Below are 24,616 nucleotides of genomic sequence, written 5' to 3'. Positions count from 1 at the left end.
TTTTTCGATGCCACTTGGCATAGACATTCAATTCTTAGAGCATACTCAGTCAAGATTTGGTACTGTATTCCAAGATTCACCCCGCCATACTCATTAAATTGGATATAATGGAAGAAAAACATCACATCTTAACAGATTCAGTATATCTAAAAATAACCTATTAAAGTTTAAATTGGACTTTTAGAGTTACGTCCTAAAAAACCAACTCAAACTGGGGCACAGGAATAAGGTGTTCTAAAAGTAATACGTATGAGCATTCGAACAAAGTTACGAACAGTTTTCATATGCATAAAAGGAAATGAACAAAAACAAAAGGTATAGACAAAGGTTGATTTTGACACGAGAAATTAAGATTGTTGATTCAAGTAAACGGAAGTCAGGTTCGAGGATTAACAGCCTCTTCCATAATCTCTGTCACTGCTGCTTCAATAGGAGGATCTACACTTGGGGTAATTGGGTCTACGGCTTCTAGCTCGATAGCTGGGGCTTCAATCCCAGGGACCAACTGTCCAGTGGAAGATTCCTCTCTTGTGATGTCAGGAGCACTCCCAAGTGTTGGCGACCCGATGGCCTCTATGGGCGGTTGCTCTATAGAAGGAGTTATATTAATCACTGGAGGCGCCACTTCTTTACCATTGCCATTTTCTTCAGGCTCTTCCTCGTCAATAACCCATTTTTGGTCAGGCTGATAGTTCTCTAGCACCACTATAGCCTTCTTGAGCAGCAAGTCCACATCCTATTTATGATGCTCATTATTCTTGTATTGGGTTAATAATCTGTACCTTTCCATGGCCTATCCAATACCTCCCATGGCCCCTATTTTAATGATGTAATTTTCTTCCATCTTTCTGGCCATCTCAACCTTTTCAGCTATCTTCAAAGTCTGCGCTGCCAATGACTATTTAAGGAGGTCTCTTTCCTTGGAGAAGTCACCAAGCTTATTAGATCGTTTTTACATTTGGGATTCCATTGTCTTTATCTTGCTTTCAGCACTCTCCAGTTGCTTGGTGACTCCTTCCCAACATTCTTTGAGGTATTGTGCCTCTCTGGTCGCCTGAGTAATCCTTGACTCAAACTGGTTGGCCTTGTGTGCATCATCATTTATTTTCTTCTATAGTGCACTCAACGACTCAGCTGAATGCAATAGGTGCTCATCTGCTTCTTTTAGTTTCCCTTCCGAATTCATGATTTGAGCAAACATTTTAGAATTCTTATTCTTTTCTCCAACGTGTTGAAGCCTCAATTCTTCATATAGGGCATTGGCGCTGGACAGTTTGCTTTCTAGAGATTTGACGACACCCTCTAGTTTTTCCTTCTCAGCTCTTTGCTTGGCCAAATCGTCAATGGCATTCTCTCCTGACCTCAACACTCCTTGTAAAGCCTATCAGATTGCAGAGGAAGCAAAGTCGATTATGTACGATATACAATTGTTTAAAATTCGCATTAAAACATTTATTATATTAAGAATAAATAAAAAAAATTACCGTAAAACAATGAGCCACTACATAATTGAATTGGCTAGGCAAGGGCATGACATCCAGTTTCCTAGCATCTTCAGGGAAGATGATCTTCCTGATACCTATTGGGGGCAGCACAGGAGCAGAAGTAACCGTCAACGATTTGGGGACCCACATGGAAATCTCTTCCATTTCACTCCCCGTGACTTCCAACCTGAGCATAGGTTATTTATCCTCTTCTCTTCTGCCAGTATCCTCTTCTTGATCGTGAATTGGCTATAGTTCGGTCCTTGAGCCACTGGCCATAGTTCCTCCTGGGGCAACTCCCGTCTCTAAGATTGTTTCAACAACATCAGCGATTACTGGGTCGAAATCCCCACGATCTTCCACTTCCATTGCCTCTTCTGGCTCCATAGAACCTACTCTTATAGTTCTGTCTTTAGAAAACCTTCTGGTCAAAGGGATCGCATCCCCTTCATCTTCATTTGTTTCCTCATCTAAAATAATGGCAGCAGATGTTGACATGGCAGTTATGGTAGGAACGCCACTCCGGCCTCTAGGACCAGACGTTGTTGCATCCTGAAGAAGCTTTTTGGGAACTTCTGCACCAGGGTCAACATTTGGAGCCGCCACTTCGGGTGTTGACTTCTTACTAACTTCAACAATTTTCCCTTTTCCTTTGCCAGTGGGATCCTCTTTCCTCTTCAATCTTCGTTCAGTATGCTCATCAGTTGTTTTTCTTTTTTCATCGGCCTTTTTAGCTTTTGATGCCTCAGCAGCACGTCTAGCTGTAGCAAATCCTCCTCCAGAGGTCTCTTGGTTTTTCTTCATTTGTTCAACATCTTGCATCAGGGCCTCGTACAGGTCGTCTGCATCGGTAATATCGGCAAGTACCTTATCAAACATCTCGTCACCTACATATAAGGAAGAAGAAGAATAAGCTTAATCAAATAGAGTATGTCAAACTGTGAGAAATGCAATATTTCTTCGTGCATTCAAAAGAACTTACTTATGTATCTCCAAAGAACAGATTTCTTCAAATTATAATTTGTTAAGATATTCTTGCACGATCTCTTGCGTTCACCTAAGCTGTAGAATGTACCCACTCAGCTGAGCACTTCTGGACTTGGATTCCACTTCGACAAGTAATTCCTTGACATTGCAAAGAAACGGCGCATAAGATTCAGTAACAGTTACTTATGAACATGAGAGGAAGGAAACTTACTATTAACTTTAGTCCAATTCGAATTTATGTCCCCATGGAGCCCATATACCAGGGCGCCCCTAGCGAATATGTACTTGTCTTTCCAACCACCAATATGGTTATTGGAGACAGTTTCAAGAATCAGGTCTTGCCTATTTTTCCGTCGTACCAAGCAATATCTTCCAGGACCACTTTCCTTGGCGTAGTATACTACCACCAATTCTTTAATCCCAAACTCTAGACCTTATTTTTCAGCCAAGCATTGTGCACTCAATAAAATTTTAAGGCTATTTGGCATCCATTGGCTTGGGGATATACTCCACACTCTACAAGCATCAGCAAGTAAACTTGGGATGAGAAATCTTAGCCTTATTTTGAAAGACAGCAGATAAAATGGTGACCATCCAAGGACTTGATGATCAACCCCCCTGTATCAACCCCAGGTCTAATCTCGAGTGCTGGATGGATCCGGTATTCTTTTCTAAGGAAATCCATGTCGCTCAATGCCAACACTGATTTAGGATTTAGTTCCTTTAATATCAAAGGACCATTAATGTGGTCATTCCTCTCTGAACCTTTAGTTTTACTGGCATGATAGGTAGATTCAGTTTCTTTGTTGCCTGAACCCTATCCTTCTGACCCAGTCCACGAGTAATTTACACTAGCCTCTTTCTCGCCTCTGGCTTCCCCAGCGGAGACCCTACCGCTTCTGAACACTTCTTCATTCTCAATTCTTTGATTGCTAGACCGAGCCATTCTATAGAAATCTAAATCTGAAGCAAAAAGAAATGAAGGTTACCTTCAGTTTGTACCACACGCATAGTGATTCTCTTCTTCTCTATGTCTTCGTAAAATCCAGGAAGCTTTTGATGAATTCTGACTGAGGATTTCTTATTCAAGTAGTTTGGACGTGGATTAAATTTTTCAGTTTATCAATTTGTAAATTGCACGTTTCCCGGTATGCCCCTAAAATCATCATGACGCACGTTTTCCGAAACATGCTCCCCAAGAAACGTTGGCTGTAAAATTCAAATTATTACTGTGTACGTCAGATGCATTAAATACTTGTCGCTTCTTATGGACACGTGGTATAAGTTATTTCCTTTGATATTTATCTTCAATATTCATTTTTACCTCAGTGTGATGGCGTCTATACAATGTTACCTTTGATACAAACAATCGTTCTTTTAAGGAAATATGCAAATGACTGCTTCTCCATTATATTCCTTTTTATTGTTTAAAACCAACTAATATCTTCTGAGTTTAAAGCAGGGCTATGCACGCCTTTACACGACCAAAGGAGTTGATCATAGCTAAAAGCGTTTGTTAATTCACTTGCGTTTTCATAAATTTCTTATTTAATTGACAATGTTGTTACTCATGCAATTACTGTTGAGTATTCCTATTTTATAGATATTGAACATTACGATTGCCTACATTCAGTGGTACATACCTTCAAATATACAAGGTTACGTACAGTCATCACCAGACAAACAAAATTCGATTTCATCAGATAGCTAACATGCTAGCGCCAATTCAGGCCACAGCTATGACTCCAATCTTGCTTTTATGCTAACGCCCATGCTGGTTACTCGCAACCTCAAACAAACAAGGTTGTATACTTTGCCAACCTCACACAAACGAGGTTGTCCACCAAACGGCTTCAAATAAACGAAGTTGTATCTCACCAGCATCAAGCAAACAAAGTCGTTCTAGGCTATACACGCCTCTTTAGGATACGTTTCATATACACGTCATTTCGGGCTATCTGTGTTATAGATTCCATTTTAGATTATATTTACTTAATCATTTCTTGCTCTATGCAGGAACATGTTGCGCACTACTCTCCAAGATGAATTCGTTTTCATGAATAGAGAGTGGGGGACAATTGCAGTTGTCAAAAATGGTGTGACCCCACCGGGTCATGTAACGACAAATTCAATTGGACCATCTGAGTCTGCAGACCTAAGCACTATAGTTTGGCCCAATCTAAGGCCCATTTATAACCTTTACATCATAGCTAAGTAAAGTTATAGCCATGTCAACTTGTTTGTCACCTTGTCTGACACCATATATGTTACTTGCGACTAATGTCTTATGGCCTATTTACTTTATCATGTTCATAGTAACCTTTTCCTAAAAATAGGAACTAGGTCTCAAAGTATCTTTACTGTATTGGCGGCTGTATGATGGCACCAACATAGTGAGGGCGTTCGCACATCCGAGCGCCACTTCATGAACTACTTCCTTTGTAAAGGAGTATCAACCAATTCAGGTTACAGCCGACATTTGTGGATATGACAGCTTCGTATCCTAAGGTATGACATTCTTTCGTATAAATAGCTATTCATTAATTACCGCCTACAATTCTACCCATACCCCAATCGACACCTGTCATAATCATTTCATATTGTTACTTTATCTCATTACTTACCTATCAACCTTGACACAACTGAGATAATGGACTTTTATACATCTACTCTATACAATTTGGTCCAATGGGACAAGTGGAATGAACACACAATTCCCGAGGTTGATCCTCATTCTCTTATAAACACCCCCTCCATCCATATGGGGGGATCGAGCAATTTCCAACCTAGAAAATAAAGCGAACAGTACTTACGAAACCTTCACTAAATACACTCAGACAAAACACTAAAACGATAGCCGGTCTTCCATCTCCGATAAACTCTAACTTGATCGTCGGAGCCTCCACGACCGGCACCACCGAAACCGGTTAAGGAGCTTTTACGGTTGTTCTTGTTGTGATGTTTGCAGGATTTAATGTTACAGACGACCCCACGAAGATAAAAGTTGACCTTTCAATGATTGTAGCAAATTGCCCCTACACCATCCATTAGCTATGTCATAGATATTTGATAGCATTATATATCTAGCAGCATTTCTGGGTTCCCACACGAAGAGAGCTTCTGCAGCAATCCTAGCAACTTGACCTACTCTTTTTACAAGAAGCAAACAGTGTTGTTGTAAAACCCTGAATTCTCGGGTTACAAAATAATCTACGGAGGGTCATTGAAAAATCTGAAATCAATGATTAAATTGGTAGTACATAAAACTTTTGGAGAAGAAAGTATGATTTAGGAAAATTTGAGCATGAAAAATCAAAATAAAGAAAAATCTAGACTAAACCTAATTAAATACCATTCCTCTCTATCTCAGAAGGGCACGAAACAAAGAAAAATATACAAAATAAAACCCTCATTTCTCTTGGGATTTTTCTTCAAACCCTAGCTAAAACAGCTCTTTATTGACACAATGGGAGACCACTAGTCGGACCAGAGCAGTAACAAAGATGTTGAGGGTAGTAGTTGATATGATTCAACTATGGTTTGGTTAATTAACTTGGGTTAGTGACATTCTGTTGAGTTAGTTAAAACTATATTAAGTCAGTTAAGATTAGCTGAGCTATCATTTCTTAATTCGTTAAGTCTCTATTATGAATAAAACTGTTAATAGGACAGTTGTCTAGCTATGATTGATTGGCTTGGCGGTTTATTAGTGTTTGTTTTTTTGGTAAAAAAGGAGTTCAACAAAGAGCTAAACAACTACACTTCTAGGGAAGCAAACTCTTATACATCCTTGCATCATTATAGTAACAAGCTCATTTGGTGGCTGGTCCAGCTAATTGATGGACCTAGGTTACACAAGAGGGGGGGGTGAATTGTGTCCCCAAATTCCGAATAGGAATCCCCTTATATCAATTTCACAAATCAAGCACCACACCAAGCACACAAAGTGAGTCTTACTAATACAATTTCCCTAATTTATTTCCAAGCAAACTTGTAACTTAAGTATATAATGTGTCTAGATGCAAAATCCTATGAATTTAATTAATGGCAAAGTATAGTTGCACACAAATGGACCTATATGAGCAATATGAATAAATTGCACAATAGGAACTAATTGAAGCAAAGCTTTTAACAAGATAAGCACTAGAAAGTACTTAACTTGCAATTTTACAGAACAATAGCAATATGAACAGAATAAACAATAATGTAAAGTAAATAAAATAAAACAAGTTATGTTAAATTAGAAGAGTTAATGAAAGCTGTAAAAGTAAAGCAAGTAAAGAACACACAAGTAATTTATAGTAGTTCGGAGACCCTTCTCCTACGTCTACTACCTAGGTTCACCACCTAGGATTTTCAAACCTCCACTAAGGTGTGGCTTTTCAAGAGCTCCACAAAACTCTTACACAAGGGTTTCAAAATTACCCTAACTCTTCCAAAATCTCACAAATATAGTACCCGGTTTGGGTTTTACAAAGATAGGCTCAATGATTCACTCACTCAGTGTTTGCACTCAACAAACTAGGAGGAACTCTCAAGAGATTTTAAAGTGAGGCTCACGAATAGAAAATCGGATTTGAGTTTAGAAGAGCTCACAAGAAGAGAAGATTCTTCACACCTGGAATTGCAATAGCAATCGGTGAAGATGAACAATGAAGATTTAGTTCTTCACACCTGTGTTTGCACTAAGCAAACGGTGAAGTAAGATAGAAGAATATTATATGAGCTTGGGTGAGAAATTGAGAGCAAGTAGCTTTGATAATTCTAACTCTTTCTTGTGTGTTTTCTCTTGTGCTAAGGAGTTGCTTATATAGGCCAAGAAAAATCATGTTCCCACGATTTTAGCTCTTGAGATAATCATCCATAAAGTCAGCAATAATGTCTTGATTCTTCTCTTTCAATTATGAGATTTTGCCTTGTAAAAGTCTTCGGAACATGTGATAGAACCAACTTCTTTTGACTTGTATAAAAAGCTCCATGATTTTCTCTCAATTAGACGCATTAATTTGACACGTCAAACTATGTATTCAGCTTTGAATTTTGCACTTGTAACATAATCAACTTCAAATGTCAAAGTCTTCCCTCCAATTTTGAAAACATCCTTGAATTTGCCCCTTCTTTATTCATAGAAGAATCAGCTGCAAGATCTTCTCAATTTATTGTGATTTTGGTAAGTCAAAAAGAGAACTCCTTTATTTGATTTCCTTCTCCATAATTCATGGCTTAATAGCTTCAATCAAATATGGTAAGTCTTTCTTTATTTGAAATCAAATCCCAGCCAACTCTCTCTCCAAATATCTTTGCATAGATAGGCTAATGTGTATGTAAGTTTCCAGCTCAAATAAATATCATATAGTCATATAATAAGTCACATAAATCAATTGAATAATAACATTTCGTAGCAATTTCAAACAGATATTTGGGCAACGATTTTGAGTAAGAAGAAGTCAACATTTCTTAGTCATGTCTTCATGAAAAATGTTTATTATGATGTAAATAATGTCTCTACCAAATTTCAGATTAATCCGAATTCATTTGATATAAAAATGATCAGTGAGTTCACAAGTAGGTTCAAACCTTATCAATAAAAACCAATTTCAAATTCAATCTTAAATTCATTACATAGTGCATGTAATCAAATAGCACAATAATATTGAATCATCAAAATTAAAATGTAGGACCTTTGGTCCAACACTAATGACACCCAAGGGGAAAGTTTGCAGTAATTCCAGCAAGGTAGTCTGCTGCTCGATTGCCTTCGCGATAAACATGGATAAAAGAAACTTTCCAATTCATTGCTAACATCTCCCAAATACCTTGAAGTAAGGAAAGGTGGATGTTGGCTGCCCTTTCTTGCTTATGTATGATCCTTATAGCACACATGCTATCAGCTTCCACTATAACATCCCTGAAACCCTTATTCCAAACTAGCAACGAACCTTGAAATATTGCCCACAACTCCCCTCCTATTATGGAACATTTGCCGATGTTCATAACGAAACCTCCTATCCATTGTCCATGACTGTCCCTTATCAGCCCTCTTGACCTTGCTAGCCCTATGGATGAACTAAAAGCCCCATTTGTGTTAAGCTTAACACATGAGACATCCGGTGGTCTCCATCCAATTAGCCTCTCTACCTTGCTACCTGTCCGCTTTTGGTCCCCAAGAGTACTGTAAACTCTAAGAATTTCAGAAGACCTGTTAATAACACCCTTTACCCAATGGTTTACACACCCTTTCACTCCATTAAAGACACATTGATTTCTCCAGAACCATAACCGCCATATTGCCACCGTAAAAACACAACACCAATCAGAACTACACGGAACATTTAGCTTGTCCAAACAGTCCATAATAATCCAATCCTTTAAATTCAGAGAAAAAAACTCCCTTCTATATTGCAAGGGGACAAACCTATTCCAAAACTGTCAAACTAAAGCACAATCACGAAGCACATGCAAAATGTCCTCCTGCTCCACAAGGCAACTTGCACAGTTAACTTCATTACTAATATGTCTGCGATTTCGTTCCTTGTTAGTAAGAATACGCCCTTTCAAGACTAACCAAAGGAACATTTTAATTCGTTCAGGTCCTGCCCATTTCCACACTATATTCCACATATCTTCTTCCTTATTCCAATATTGTTTGTTCATGCATTTATATGCTGAATTAACTGTGAATGATTCACTTTTTGAGAAGCCCCAAAAAATTTTGTCTGGACCATCATCTTTTGTGGGTGGCTTTATTCCTGCAATAACAAGAAGAAAATGATGTGGTATTAAATTAGCAAACAACTCCCATCTCCAGCCTCCCTAATCATTGACAAAATCACAAACTTTGTTGTTGAGTATGTCTGACTGAATTGGCCCTATAGCATAGTTAAACAGAGGTTTATCATCTGTGGCGCAACAGTCTTGCCAAAAATGAACCAAAGTACCATCTCGCAAAGCCCATCTTATCCCTCTTTTAACATTATTCCAAACCCCCTTTATGCTCCTCCAAAGATAGGAGCTATTACTTCCAGATAACTCTCCATAAATACAATCATTCTTAACACCATATTTAGAGGTCAAAATTTGTACCCATAGGCTACCAGGCTTAGTAATAATTCCCCATCCTAGTTTCATAATCATGGCCTCATTCATGCTTCTCAAGTCTTTCAAACCTAAACCACCTCTAATTCTTGGATTGCAAACCGACTCCCACCCAACTAAACTCATGATTTTCCGACTTGATGTCCCTCCCCAAATAAAATGGCGGCAAGCCTTGTCAATCTTTTCACAAATTGCTGCTGGAATCTTTGTAGTTTGCATAGCATAATTCGGTAAAGCTTGAATTACTGATTGAGCTAGAGTCACCCTACCAGCCAAAGAAAGCCCCACTTCCAGAATTTCTTTATAAGTATTTATGGAGACCTTTGAATGAAGCAAAGGCATTCCTAGATATTTACCCAAGTTATTCGTCCTATTGAAACCCAAAGTAGAACTTAACATATTGGCTTCATTACTACCAATATTTCTTGAGAAAAATACTTGAGTTTTATCATTATTCACTCGTTGTCCAGAGCTTCTACAAAAACTTGAAAGAATCTCATGAATGACGTGAGCTTGGTCCATACTCGCCTAGGAAAAAAGGAGAAGATCGTCCGCAAAGAACAAATGGGATAGAGGAATTCCTTGTCGGCCAAGTTTTATTGGCTTCCAAAGGCCCATATTCACTGCATGAGTAATACCATGCCCCAAACGTTCCAAACAAAGAACAAAAATATACGGAGAAATGGGGTCGCCTTGTCGAATTCCACGCGTAGGAATAAATTCCCTAGTTAGCTCCCCATTCCAAAGAATTTGCATAGTTGGGCTAGTAATACACTCCATCACCACTCTAACAAGCATTTCAGGCAGCCTAGCTTCCACCAAAGTCTCAAAAATAAAATCCCACCTAAGCATGTCATAGGCTTTTTCAAGATCCACCTTAATCGCCATCCAACCCTTCTTGCCTTTTTTCTTCCTCATTGAATGGATAACTTCTTGAGCAATAACTACATTATCCGTAATATGTCTTCAAGGCACAAAGCTTGTTTGATTCGGGCTGATTAGATGAGGCATCAACAATTTCAAGCGGTTCATTATAATCTTTGTTATCGACTTATAAGCAACTGTACAGAGACTTATAGGATGATAAAGCTTCAAGTAATCCGGGTTCTCTCTCTTAGGAATTAAGACTAGCAGAGTTTTATTAATATCCCTTGGAACCTCTTTACCCATAAAAACTTCCTTGATCAACTTGCATAAAGAAGGGCCCACCACACTCCATTGACTTTGATAGAAAATTGCATGTAATTCGTCCACGCCTGGGGCTTTCATAGGCTTCATATCAAAAACAGCAGTCCGTATCTCCTGGTCATCCACCATTCTATCCCTTCTCATCAAATCAGTATCTTGAATAGTAGGGAAGAAACCTGTCAAGCAATAAGGAATATACTGCTCACCAGGATTTGAGTAAATATTAGGGAAAAAATTTATGGCATATTCTTTCAATGCATTAGTATCCTCAATCCACTTTCCATCGCCATCCCTAAGCATTAGGATCTGATTATTCTGCCTTCTCTACAAAGTTTTCCTATGGAAATAATTTGTATTCCTATCACCACACTGAATCCAATCCTTCCTTGATTTTTGATACCATAAAATCTCCTCTAAATCTTTCTTCAGCTCGATTTCAATTCTAGCTAGGTTGCTCGACTTGTGTACCTCTAAAGCCCTCTGGATACCTGCCAATCTAGCAAGCAACCTTCTCTTCTTTTTGAAAATATCCCCAAAAATGTTATGATTCCACTCCTTTACTTTTCGAACAAAACTTTCCGCTGCACGTACATAGTCACCAATAGTTTCCCAACTCGCCGCAACAAAATGGTTAAAATTCTCATGTAACAGCCATGATGCCATAAACCTAAACGGCTTCACCACTGGCCCACTGTTTCTCGCATCCGCATAATTAACTAGCACAGGCCAGTGATCAGAGTTAAATTTGGGAAGATGAACTACGGAGCTATTACCATAATTTGTAAACCAACTAGTATTGCAAAGGGCTCTATCTAGACGCTCAAAAACTGTTCCTATTGACCATGTAAACCGAGGACCCTTAAACCCCAATTCACAAATATGGTTGTTAGAAACCCAACTATTAAACAACTTGCACCCTCTCCTCCTATGAGACCCACCCTTGATATCTTCAGTATGAAGAATAGCATTGAAGTCCCCTCCAATGAGCCATGGATAAGAGGTATTCCTTGCTATCCTCTGAAGCTCTAACCACAATTGCTTTCTGATCAAGGAACTAGGGCTTCCGTAAACTGCTGTAATGAAGCTGTTCCTATCCATATCTATCAAGCGGAGATGTACAAACTGACCATTACTTTCACAAACAGTCACATTAAGGAACTCATTCCATAAAATCCAAATCCCTCCAGAAAATCCTACAGCTTCAACTCTGTGAGATCGCTCAAAACGATTTTTACGGATAAACTCATCTGCCTTAATCCCACTACATCTAGGTTCAAACAAAGCAACTAATTTTGGCTTGTATGTCTGAATTAAAGTTTTAAAAGCCCTTCTAAAACCAGGTGAAGCGGCCCCTTGAACATTCCATAACATTATTGATAAATCCATAAACGGATGTAATAAAGAGAAAAGATAAAAAAAAATAGGACCTTCAAGTCCTAAGTTCCCACGTCCTGTGCAACAACACCTTCTTCCATCGTCTCCCCCACCAAGGAAGTATTATCTGATAGGAATAGTATGCTAAATGCCATTATTTTATGTAATATTCAAACTCGATTTATTTATTTGAATAAAATATATTTAGCATTTAAAATGAGAAAAGATGTATTGACATCAGTGTCTTTTATTCTATATGGTATATGAATTGGTGTGTAGAGTCTAAGCTTACACACGGAAGATCAATTCATAAGTTCCTATCGAATATAAGTAAGCGATCACAGCTAAGACGGAATTGGACAAACCGTCGGCTTGGCTGTGGTATAGTATTTCGGTATACCTATCTTGGTAACGGAGAGCGGCAAAGCTTGAACTTACTATACCAGTACACTTGGAGTGTATTGATCAGGACTACTTGTGAGTCAATTTTCCCAGTCTGACTATATGAAAAATTGTACACTCACACAGACGTTATAGAATTGTTCATATTCTTAATTTATTAAAGATTATTAGTACATGTGCATTTAATGTACGGGACTTTGATTTACTAAAGGGTGAGGTCTTTTTATACAGGCCAACAAACACCAAGTGAGTTGGGTCACCGCATTAATTGTACGATGAAAAATAATCTGTTAATAAAATTCACGTCCAATTATGGATTGATGATACCCTCTTGAGAATGCTTATAGGATTTGAGATTATGTCAAAACCCTGCAGGTGGATTTTAATTAATCCGACACATTCAAATAAGTTAAGTGGTAAGATCAAGGAAATATTTAAAGATGTCAATTAAATATTATATGTCAGTGGCATATTTAATTGACTGGTATCTGCAACTTAACGTGAAGAATTTTATGAACAAGTATAACGAAAGGCTCAGATTTAATTTTAGATAAAACGGAGAGTGCAACTATAATATTTTAGTGGAATATATTATAATTTATGAATTATAATTATGTCCATGGGTTTGGGCTGATAATTAAATTCATAGGAAGCTCATGTTTTATTTTTCCTAGTTGGTCCCCACTATAGCCCAGAAGCCCAATACTAGAAGATACAGGAAAACCAAAAACAGACCAGAATTAGGAGAGGGAGAGGCTTCGGGGCCGGCCCACCTAGGGAGAAAACCCTAGGTGTGGGCGAACCCTATAAATACACACATAGTGTGTGTTTTGTTAACATAAGTTTTGAGATACCAGTTAGCCTCTCTACTCTCTAATCGTTTCCACTAGTTTTGGTTTGTGTTCTTCAGGTTCTTGGAAAAAAGAGACCACCCTCTCAATCCAAGTTTGGGAATTGGTGCATACGGTGGAAGATCCGCAGGTTTGAGCTTAGTATCAAACTCGTTGACTCCATCCTTCGTTCCTGATTATTAGAGATCAAATCAGAGAGATCTCAAGGTATATAATCTACTTGCAATCAATTGATATATGGTTTATGCTATGGTGATTAGTATTTGATAAGAAATTTTTGAAACTTGTCTAGCTATCGTTTATGTCTATGAGGTCCTTATCCGCTTCCGCGAGTTGCATGTTTCCAACAATTGGTATCAGAGGCGGTCATAGATACGTAATCGATGCTAAACAAAATCAAAAATTTGTCAAATTTAATTTGTTAGCATAATCTATGTTTTTCGGTGTTATTGCTTACTTGTTTTTGCAGGCTGAAATTCTGGCTATCATAGTCTAGTTTTTTTTTAATTCTGATTTTAGAATTGTTCGCTCCGAATAAAGGAGTAGGAATTTTTGTAAATCGAATTTTTAGATTGTGAACTCCGATTTGAAGGAGGCTAGGATTTTTTTGTAAAAATAGATGAAGAAACGAAGAGACGAAGGGTACCGGCAGCCGTGCTGCAGCTGCTGCCATCACAGGCAGCAAACTGCTGCCAGCGCAGGCTGCAGCCAGCAGCTGCTGTAGCGTGTCCGGCAACCGGCGGTCACCACCGGAAGCTGCCGGAAATATGTGGGCGGCAGGGGGGAGATCGGGCAGCGGGTGCGGGGCAGTCCGAGCAGCAGTATTTCGAGCAGTTTCCAAACAGGGATTCCTAATCAAGTTGAGATTTGGGCTTGATTGAAGACCATGATAGCTAGGACTCTTGATTGATTTGGTTTCCAATTTTAACTATGTCTCTTATTTTGATTGCGTGTATGATTGTAATTAAATGTCATGCTAGATTAGGATTCCTATTTATTTATGGATGTTATCTAAATATGGAAAATAAAATACTAATCACCCAAAAATAAAATATTAAGTGGGAGAAGGGTTGCACATCACCCTACGGTCTCCATCATTGGTTCAAAGAAAAATACGTAATAATAAAATTCGGAAAGTTGAGATATTAAATGTGACTACGATATTATTTTGGGAAAATCCGTTTTTAACTTAAGATTCTTTTCGGAACCAAAGTGTGCAATTCCGACCCATGCATTTAAGTATTCTAATTTATGATTAACAGTGCAATGTCTAGAAAGTTCTGTCGAGGATTGAGGTTATTTAATTGCGCGTCATTTTTCGGAAAGCCCCCTCTTACCTGGGAACGACCTGGTTGCTAGATTTGTTAATCGTTAAATTGAAAACCTATGGTGTTGCGATAACGGTTTCACTTCATGGAGTAAATCCGTAACGAATCTCGGTTTTGGACGGTGATACCAAAATTCGTAAATTCCGGTCAATGCATTTTTTAAGATATCTCAATTCCAGGAGTTTTGGAATTACGAATATATTTTTTAAGTTTGGATTATTGGTAAGAAAATTTAATAGAAATGTAATTGAAAATATGTGTTGGCCTAGACTTTCCTCCCTATTGGAAATTTTCGATTACAGATATCTCATATTATTAGTTTTCTTGATAGTCATAATGGGTAGTCATTTATTATAAAATTATTTCCCCATCGGAATAAATTTTATGAAGATGGTGAGATTATGATCAAGTGATGGTTATACACTTAACTATAAATTATGGAAATATTTCCCATCGAAATCAATACCATTATTTATAGGACCAAAGCAAGTTAACTAATTAAATTTACATTTGACACGGCTTGTTGTCTAGACAATGAAATTTAATGTGAACTGAATTGCATGGAATTTATTCTCCCATCGAGATAGAAAATTTCATGCTAAAGTGTTTTGATTGTTAACGAATTATATGATTGATTACGGGTGCAATCTTAGATAATTCGAATCATGTATGCCATAAATTAATTTCTGAATATGACATTTTTCAGTTTTTCAAAATGCCTTCATTCAACCCATTATTTGTTATACTGAAAGACCATAAGTTGGATGGAACAAACTATGTCAACTAGAAAAGAAATTTGGATATTGTGCTCACCTCTGAAGAGTACAAATTTGTATTGACTGAAGTATGCCCTGAATTGCCTGAGGAGGGTGCCACTGATGAGCAAATCAGTGCTCACAAGAAGTGGAAGAAGGCTGATGAAATGGCTAGATGCTACATGTTAGCATCAATGTCAGGCGTGTTGCAAACACAACACCAGAATATGACAAGTGCCTATGACATCATTTATAGCCTAAAGGAGATGTTTGGTGATCAAGGCATAGCCGCAAGGCAGACTGTCATGAAAACACTCCTAAACACCCAGATGAAGGAAAAAGCCAATGTAAGTGAGCACACTCTTAAGATGATGAGTCTTTTGAATGAGCTCGAAGTACTTGGTGCTGATATTGATGGTGAAAGCCATATTGATATCGTACTTCAATCTCTTCCTGATAGCTATGAGAATTTTTGGCTGAACTATAAATGAACAAAAAGGCTATATACCTTGTCGGAACTTCTCAATGAGCTTAAAAGAGCAGAAAAACTTCAACCTAAGCAAGCTAAGGTCAATCTGAATGAGAAAGGATCTTCTACTATACCGAAAGGTAAGAAGAAGAAAAAGACACAAAAGAAGAATAAGTCAGTCAACTCCAAGGGGATTCAAGGTGGAGTAAAAAAGCCGAAAGGCAAGTGTTTTCACTGTGGCCAAAAGGGACATTGGAAAAAGCAATGTCAAACATGGCTAAGCAAGAATACTCAAGGTAACTATCTTTTATTTGTTGTCGAAACACAATTAGCGGTTGTGTCTACTGGATCTTGGTGTGTAGACACTGGAGCCACTAATCATGTTTGCAATTCGTTGCAGGGGTTCCAAGAAACCAGGCGACCAAATAAGGAAGTGAGTTACGTGCTTTTGGGAGATGCGACAAAACTAAGAGTAGAAGCAGTAGGCGTTTTTCATTTGAGTTTTAGTAGTGATAGGACTTTAATTTTGAACGATTGTCTTTACGTACCAGCTATGAGACGAAATTTACTTTCAGTTCCATCTTTAGCTTTGAATGGATATTGTTTTGAGTTTGATAACTGTAGTAACCGGATTTCGTCCGATCCGAAAAAGAAAAAATAGAAAAAAGAACACAAAAAATGCAAAAGCTCATTTCTTTGACCTATAAGCCCATAGATATTCATAATCCCTTTCTTGGATCCTTAAATACTCAAATCTTGACCCAATAAGATCAAATCTTAGAAAATATCTAAAAATAAGAGAATTGTTTTAAAAAATGTCACATCTTTTTATGATTTTTGCTAGAAGAATGGAAAAGTAAAAAATAAGAAAGAAAAAGCCAAGAATAAAAAGAAGGAGACAAAGAGAGAAATGTGGCACAAATTGGGGAAAGAAAAAGAATAAAAAGAAGGAGACAAAGAGAGACATGTGGCACAAATTGGGGAAAGAAAAAGAATAAAAAGAATGAGACAAAGAGAGAAATGTGGCACAAATTGGGGAAAGAAAAAGAATAAGAAGAGGGGAGAAGAGACTTTGGTTTTGGGGAGAGGAAACAAAACAAAAAAAAGAAGAGAGGAAGAGAGGAGGCGTGAGAGAGAGGAAGAAAGAAGGAGACTTTGGCTTTTGGTGAAGCAAGAACAAAAAAGAAGAGAAGAAGAGAGGAGGCGTGAGAGAGAGAGGGGAGAGGCTTTGGCTTTTGGTGAAGAAAAACAAAAAAAAGAAGAGAGGAAGAGAGGAAGAGAGGGGAGAGGAAGAAGAGAAGAAGAGAAGGAGAGAAGGAGAGAGGGGGAAAACCGATTCTTTGGATTTTTTTGGTAGAAGCTTCATACCCCTCATATCTTTCACTCAAGTATTGCTCTATTTACACTTGATTTCAATGTTTGATTCATTTTTAGCATCCTCGGATGTTGACTAAGAATAGACATGGTGTTTCTTGCATTCACCTTGGACATATGTGATGCTTGGGAGTGTTTTCGATACTAACATGTTGAGCCCTTTCTCTTTGCATTTTCTTTCTTCTATTTCTTGTTGGAAAAAGCGGGAGAGACCATATTTGGATTTGATTTTCTTGGTTTGGATACGTGTGAATCTCATAATGTGGTCTTGACTCGATTTAAATCTTGATTTACATTTGAATATTCTATTTTTCCCTCTCTTTATGTTTGTTTTGTTGGACGAGACTCGGGCTTGGATATTATTTGGACGAGTTGATGGAGGCTTGAGCAATTTCAAGATTTTGTTTGGTTTATTGCAATTTGTGTATATTTGGCCCCCCATATTGTGTAATTTATTTTATTCATGTCGATTTGTATAATTTCGACATTTATTATTTGGATTATTTGTACAAGTGTGGATTATGAATATATAAACTTAAAGTTGAATATAGGTCATTTCAATTAAAGAAATCATAAGTTGATTTCCTTTATTTGAATTATGAACCTTATTTGATTTCATTTATGAATTTGCCATAAGTTGGCAATAATAGGTTAAATTGATAGATGACACTTTTCCAAATAATCATTTATACCATAAGTTGGTATTTAAAATTAAACCTACCAAAAGTTGGTAGGTCATTTTATCATTTATGCCATAAGTTGGTATTTAAAATTAAACCTACTAAAAGTTGGTAGGTCATTTTATCATTTATGCCATAAGTTGGTATTTAAAATTAAACCTACCAAAAGTTGGTAGGACATTTTATCATTAACACCATAAGTTGGTGTTTTAAATTAAATCTACCAAAAGTTGGTAGTGTGTCTCCAAATAAACACTATCATAAGTTGATAAGTGTGTTGAAAGTAATAATTCAAACTTTAACAATTATATCTTGTAAATAGCAAGTATCCATAAGATAGCCATGAAATTAATTAGGGTAACCGTTCTCAAACTGGAGTTGTGGGGCGCCTAACACCTTCCCCACACTCAATCGATCCCCGTACCCTTTTCTCTGGTTCGCAGGTCTTTACGGTGTCCAATTGCACCTTAAATCAATTGGTGGCGACTCTAAACATTTTCATCCTCCCACGCCGGTCCACGTCGTGACCCCGGTTGCGACAATAACTCTATTGTTATCAAGTACAATAAATGTTTTATCTGTTCTGGTACTTTGGTAGATAATCTTTACATTATAAGTCCAAATTCTACTATATGTAATGAATTGAATAACTCAACAATTTTGCCATCTAAGAGAAAGGAACCTTCGAAACCAAATCAAACTTATCTTTGGCATCTACGTTTAGGTCATATAAATCTAAACAGGATTACTAGACTGGTACGAGATGGACCTTTGAGTTCATTAGAATTTGAGGAACTTCCAGTCGATGAATCATGTTTGGAAGGTAAGATGACTAAGAGGCCATTTTCCGTCAAGGGGTATAGAGCCAAAGAATGTTTGGAGTTGGTACATTCTGATATGTGTGGTTCAATGACTATCCAAGCGAGAGGAGGATATGAGTACTTCGTCACTTTCATAAACGATTACTTCAGGTATGGATAGATTTTTCTAATGCACCGTAAGTTTGAAACTTTTGAGATGTTCAAAAGCTATAAGGCAGTTACGGAGAAGCGTTTAGGAAAGAGTATCAAAACACTACCATCTGATCGTGGTGGCGAATTCCCGATTCTTAGAAGAAGACTATATGATGAATCACAAACCCAAAAATAAGATTGTACTTGAAGAATTAAGAGGGGAAACACAAGGAAACCAAATGACTCAAGAAACACCAGTTGAGGATAACGATCCAGTACCACATAACAGTGGGAGGATTGTGGAATCCCAAATTGATTCTGTTCAGAGGGATGATCAGGACATGCTGGGGAATCAAGCAGATCAGCGTGAAGATCCTGATACAAATCGAACATAATCATCACACCAAAATACTCCAAATGAACAAATTGAGCCTCGTCATAGTTGGAGTGTAACTAGATTACCTAGTCGGTATGCTCTATTGGGTGAAGTGTATGAAATGATCCCAACTGAACAAGATACTGATCCCAGTAACTACAAAGAAGCTCTCCAAGATAAAGATGCAATATCTTGGAAGAAAGCTATGAAATTTGACATGGAGTCCATGTACTCAAATCAGGTCTGGGAACTTGTAGAACCACCGAATGGTGTAAAACCCATTGGTTGCAAGTGGATCTACAAGAGAAAGAAGGGGGTGGATGGGAAGGTTGAAACCTTCAAAGCTAGGCTTGTTGTGAAAGGGTACACTCAGAAAGAAGGGATCGATTATGAGGAAACCTTTTCGCCGGTAGCAATGCTTAAATCTATCCGGATACTTTTATCCATTGCAGCATATTATGATTATGAAATATGGCAAATGGATGTCAAGACAGCTTTCCTAAATGGAAGTCTTGACTAAAGCATCTATATGGTGCAACCAGATAGATTTGTAGCTAGATACCAAGAGCGCCTGTTGTGCAAGCTTAAGAGATCCATTTATGGACTCAAGCAGGCATCTAGGTCTTGGAATATAAGATTCGACAAGGCCATAAAATCCTACGGATTTGAGTAATGTCCTGATGAACCTTGTGTCTATCGGAGGAGCAATGGAAGTGTGGTGGTATTTTTAGTACTTTATGTAGATGATATATTACTCATTCAAAACAATATAGCTATATTATCCACTGTTAAAGTATGGTTGAGTAGTCAATTCAAAATGAAAGATTTGGGAGAAGCCGACCACATTCTTGGGATCAAACTACTGAGAAATCATAAACAAAGAATGTTGGGCCTATCTCAGGGAGTCTACATTGACACCATCTTGGCAAGATTCGACGTGAAAGATTCCAAGAAAGGATTTCTTCCTTACAGATATGGAGTCACTTTATCTCGAGATCAGTGTCCTAAGGATGCTGATAAGATAAAGAAATTGAGTCAAGTACCATATGTTTCGGCAGTGGGAAGCCTCATGTATGCCATGATGTGTACTAGACCGGACATATGTTATATGGTTGGTCTAGTTAGCAGATATCAGTCTAATCCAGGTATGGAACATTGGATTGCTGTAAAGCACATACTCAAGTACCTAAGGAGAACGAGAGATTATGTGCTAGTTTACAAGTCTGATGAGCTTATACCCACTGGGTATACAGATTCAGATTTTCAGTTAGACAAAGATTCCCAGAAATCAACTTCAGGGTATGTTTTCACATTGGGAGGTGGAGCCATTAGTTGGAGAAGTGTCAAGCAATCTTGTATTGCTGACTCCACTATGGAAGCTTAATATGTAGCATCCTCTGAGGTAGCTAAAGAATAAGTATGGCTCCGAAACTTTCTTATAGACTTGAATGTGGTGCCTATAGCTCTGTCGCCTATTACACTTTACTGTGATAATAGCGGAGCAGTTGCAAATTCAAAGGAACAAAGGGCTCATTCAAAAGGAAAACATATTGAACGCAAGTATCACTTGATACGAGAGATCGTACGGAGAGGTGACGTCGTCATGGCCTTGAGCAGAAGTGGGAGATTGATAGGAATAGTATGTTAAAGGCCATTATTTTATGTAATATTCAAACTCGATTTATTTATTTGAATAAAATATATTTAGCATTTAAAATGAGAAAAGACATATTGACATCAGTGTCTTTTATTCTATATGGTATATGAATTGATGTGTAGAGTCTAAGCTTGCACACGGAAGATCAATTCATAAGTTCCTATCGAATATAAGTAAGCGATCACAGCTAAGACGGAATTGGACAAACCGTCGGCTTGGCTGTGGTATAATATTTCAATATACCTATCTTGGTTACGGAGAGCGGCAAAGCTTGAACTTACTATACCAGTACACTTGGAGTGTATTGATCAGGACTACTTGTGAGTCAATTTTCTCAGTCTGACTATATGAAAAATTGTACACTCACACAGACATTATAGAATTGTTCATATTCTTAATTTATTAAAGATTATTAGTACATGTGCATTTAATGTACGGGACTTTGATTTACTAAAGGGTGAGGTCTTTTTGTACAGGCCAACAAACACCAACTGAGTTGGGTCACCGCATTAATTGTACGATGAAAAATAATCTGTTAATAAAATTCACGTCCAATTATGGATTGATGATACCCTCTTGAGAATGCTTATAGGATTTGAGATTGTGTCAAAACCCTGCAGGTGGATTTTAATTAATCCGACACATTCAAATAAGTTAAGCGGTAAGATCAAGGAAATATTTAAAGATGTCAATTAAATATTATATGTCAGTGGCATATTTAATTGACTGGTAACTGCAACTAAACGTGAGGAATTTTGTGAACATGTATAACGAAAGGCTCAGATTTAATTTGAGATAAAACGGGGAGTGCAATTATAATATTTTAGTGGAATATATTATCATTTATGAATTATAATTATGTCCATGGGTTTGGGCTGATAATTAAATTCATAGGAAGCCCATGTTTTATTTTTCCTAGTTGGTCCCCACTGTAGCCCAGAAGCCCAATACTAGAAGATACAGGAAAACCAAAACAGACCGAAATTAGGAGAGGGAGAGGCTTAGGGGCCGGCCCACCTAGGGAGAAAACCCTAGGCGTGGGCGAACCCTATAAATACACACATAGTGTGTGTTTTGTTAACATAAGTTTTGAGACACCAGTTTGCCTCTTTACTCTCTAATCGTTTCCACTAGTTTTGCTTTCTGTTCTTCAGGTTCTTGGAGAAAAGAGACCACCCTCTCAATCCAAGTTTGGGAATTGGTGCATACGGTGGAAGATCCGCAGGTTTGAGCTTAGTATCAAACTTGCTGACTCCATCCTTCGTTCCTGATTATTAGAGATCAAATCAGATAGATCCCAAGGTATATAATCTACTTGCAATTAATTGATATATAGTTTATGCTATGGTGATTAGTATTTGATAAGAAATTTTTGAAACTTGTCTAGCTATCGTTTATGTCTATGAGGTTCTTATACGCTTCCGCGAGTTGCATGTTTCCAACATTATCCACATTTGAAGCATCCATCTCATCTTCACTCTCAAAGACGTCATTCTCATTATCTTCAAAACCATTAACCTTACCACAATCATCTATATTCATATCATGTAAATCAGGAGGCTCTTTAATAAAACCACCTTCACCAACAACATTATCATCATGAGTTAAAGGTTCATTGGGTTTAAGAGCAGGGATTTGTCTGGCTACGGTCTTTTGTTTCTTGGTATTGTTTATGGTGACAACGGTATGTTTGGTTGGATCAAGGGTTGAGCTGGATGGGATAACAGTGGTATACCTACGATTAGCAATACGGTCATTGGACTTGCATGTGGCATCATGGCTCTGCACGGCTGGGTCACGTTTTGGGCCACTGTTTGTGGAAGGATTGGGTTGTGCTCGACAGAATAGACTTCATCTTGGGCTTTTTGAGATGGGCTTGGTTATAATGGAAGGTGGGGCTGGGTATAACTGCATTTATAGAAACCCATTATTTGCATTCAAAGTGGTTCCCTCGTTGACTTCAATTTCCTCCAAAACATTAAACCGTGATTCTCTCTGATTCCTTTCCCCAATCAGACTCCCATTTTCCCGTGATTGATACACCTCCCTTGATTTCCTCGGCTTTCCCTTTCTAGACGCAAGCATCCAGGGCCCGAAATTGGGGTTCTCCTCCGTCGCCACCTCCGTATCACCGGCACCACCATGAGTTTCTTCTGCATTAGACTTTTCCCCTTCATTTTCCATGGAACTTCTTGTCGGACAAGACCCACTCATGTGGCCAAAACAACCACAGACGAAGCAAATCTTTGGCAAGCATTCATATTCCACATTTTGTATTTTACCATCACGTTTAAATTGCGAACATAATGGCTTATCAAGTTCGATCTGGACTGCTATTCTAGCAAACTTTCCTCCAGCAGCCGAATCCGTATTATAGTCGATCTTCACAACCTTGCCTATCAATTGCCCCATAAACCTCAAAATTCTCTTATGATAATAGTGCAGGGGCATTCCGGGTAGCCTTATCCAAGCAGTAACAGACCTAATCTTTTCCTCCATGCAATCGAAATCTGGAGTCCAGGATTGGACTGTGAGGTAGTGACCCAAAATCGTCCAAGGACCTTTGGTGAGGGCCTGAATAGTGTCGTCCTCATTTTTGAATTTAATCAGAAAATAGTCATTCTCCAAATCAATGACCGTATATTCCGACATCATACTCCATAAAGACTCCAATCTTGTGCATAAAGTCTTGTACCCAATGGAACGGCCTAACAACTTAACCACCACTGTATTCTTCCATGGTTTGATCAATTGTTCGTGGACTTTCTGAGAAAAAGCAATGGATGGCATATATCCTTCCCTTATAACCATAACATCATCTGTTGTCATCTCCAAGTCCTTTGAGTTTCCTGTCAGCTCTTCTTCCCGATTCACGTTAGATTCCATTAGCTTGTCTCTAAATGATACTTGAGAGCGTGAGGGTCCTGCATCATCCACTTCCTCCCTAAATCTGGCCTTTTTTGTTGACCGATCATCCTCCACCGGTGGTGGGGGTTCTTTCCCAAGGACTTCAGAGTCGTCCATGAAAGGTTGAGATTGAGCCAAATTGGTGGAAGATAGAGATCCGTTTATTAGTGTCGTTTGTTACTGAAGGAAGTTTAACGAAATTGATATGGAAACTGTTTCTTCTTCTTGTTCTTCCTTCCTGTGTTCTCTGTAATCCATTTCTCTATCCATCACCATAGCCATTTCTCTTGTCCGACTAAGGTTTGAAAGGTGCTATCAGTCTTCGGAGATGTCGGAGGTGGCGTATCGAGGAGGTGAAGTTCGTGGAGCTTGACTTGGTTATAGGTTTGGCAATGGTAGACCTCGTGGTCCTCACCGATCGAGGTGATCACCATGGTGGTTTCAGTAATTGAAAGGTGGCGATGAGGAGCGGACTCGTAGGCCCCTTGAACGTTATGGTGGCACTGGATGTGGCAAAGTCTATTAGAGTCTACTAGGTCTCAATTTGGCATATGGTTGTCGCATATTATAATGTTGCACCAAGTGGGCACGAAGCCCAAGTCCCAGAATTTTAGAAAGGGTTTTTAAATAGTAACATTGGAAATGACGACGCTATGAGTAGTGAAAGTGAAGATGTGTTCTTATATAAGAAATCATAGCATAGAGTCGGTGGCCTTGTTTTAACTGTGGCTTGGGG

General features: G+C 38.2%; 2 protein-coding genes across 2 annotated transcripts; both read right to left on the bottom strand.

The window, feature by feature from the left end:
- Positions 1 to 11,078: 11,078 nt before the first annotated feature.
- On the bottom strand, positions 11,079 to 12,140 carry LOC120008723. Its single transcript, XM_038859102.1, has one exon. The coding sequence runs from the start codon at positions 12,138 to 12,140 to the stop codon at positions 11,079 to 11,081; it is 1,062 nt and encodes a 353-aa protein (XP_038715030.1).
- A 10,747-nt stretch (positions 12,141 to 22,887) lies between these two features.
- On the bottom strand, positions 22,888 to 23,997 carry LOC120008721. The gene has a single exon (XM_038859101.1). The coding sequence runs from the start codon at positions 23,995 to 23,997 to the stop codon at positions 22,888 to 22,890; it is 1,110 nt and encodes a 369-aa protein (XP_038715029.1).
- Between the last annotated feature and the right edge of the window lie 619 nt (positions 23,998 to 24,616).

This window comes from Tripterygium wilfordii, chromosome 11, assembly GCF_013401445.1.
Source record: "Tripterygium wilfordii isolate XIE 37 chromosome 11, ASM1340144v1, whole genome shotgun sequence".
Classification (NCBI taxonomy): domain Eukaryota; kingdom Viridiplantae; phylum Streptophyta; class Magnoliopsida; order Celastrales; family Celastraceae; genus Tripterygium; species Tripterygium wilfordii.
Note: the sequence above shows the minus strand (reverse complement) of the source record. Positions and strands in the feature narration are given on the sequence as shown.

Coding starts and splice junctions, on each gene's coding strand:
- LOC120008723 (XM_038859102.1), bottom strand. CDS start 12,140: ATGGATTTATCAATAATGTTATGGAATGTTCAAGGGGCCGCTTCACCT.
- LOC120008721 (XM_038859101.1), bottom strand. CDS start 23,997: ATGGACGACTCTGAAGTCCTTGGGAAAGAACCCCCACCACCGGTGGAG.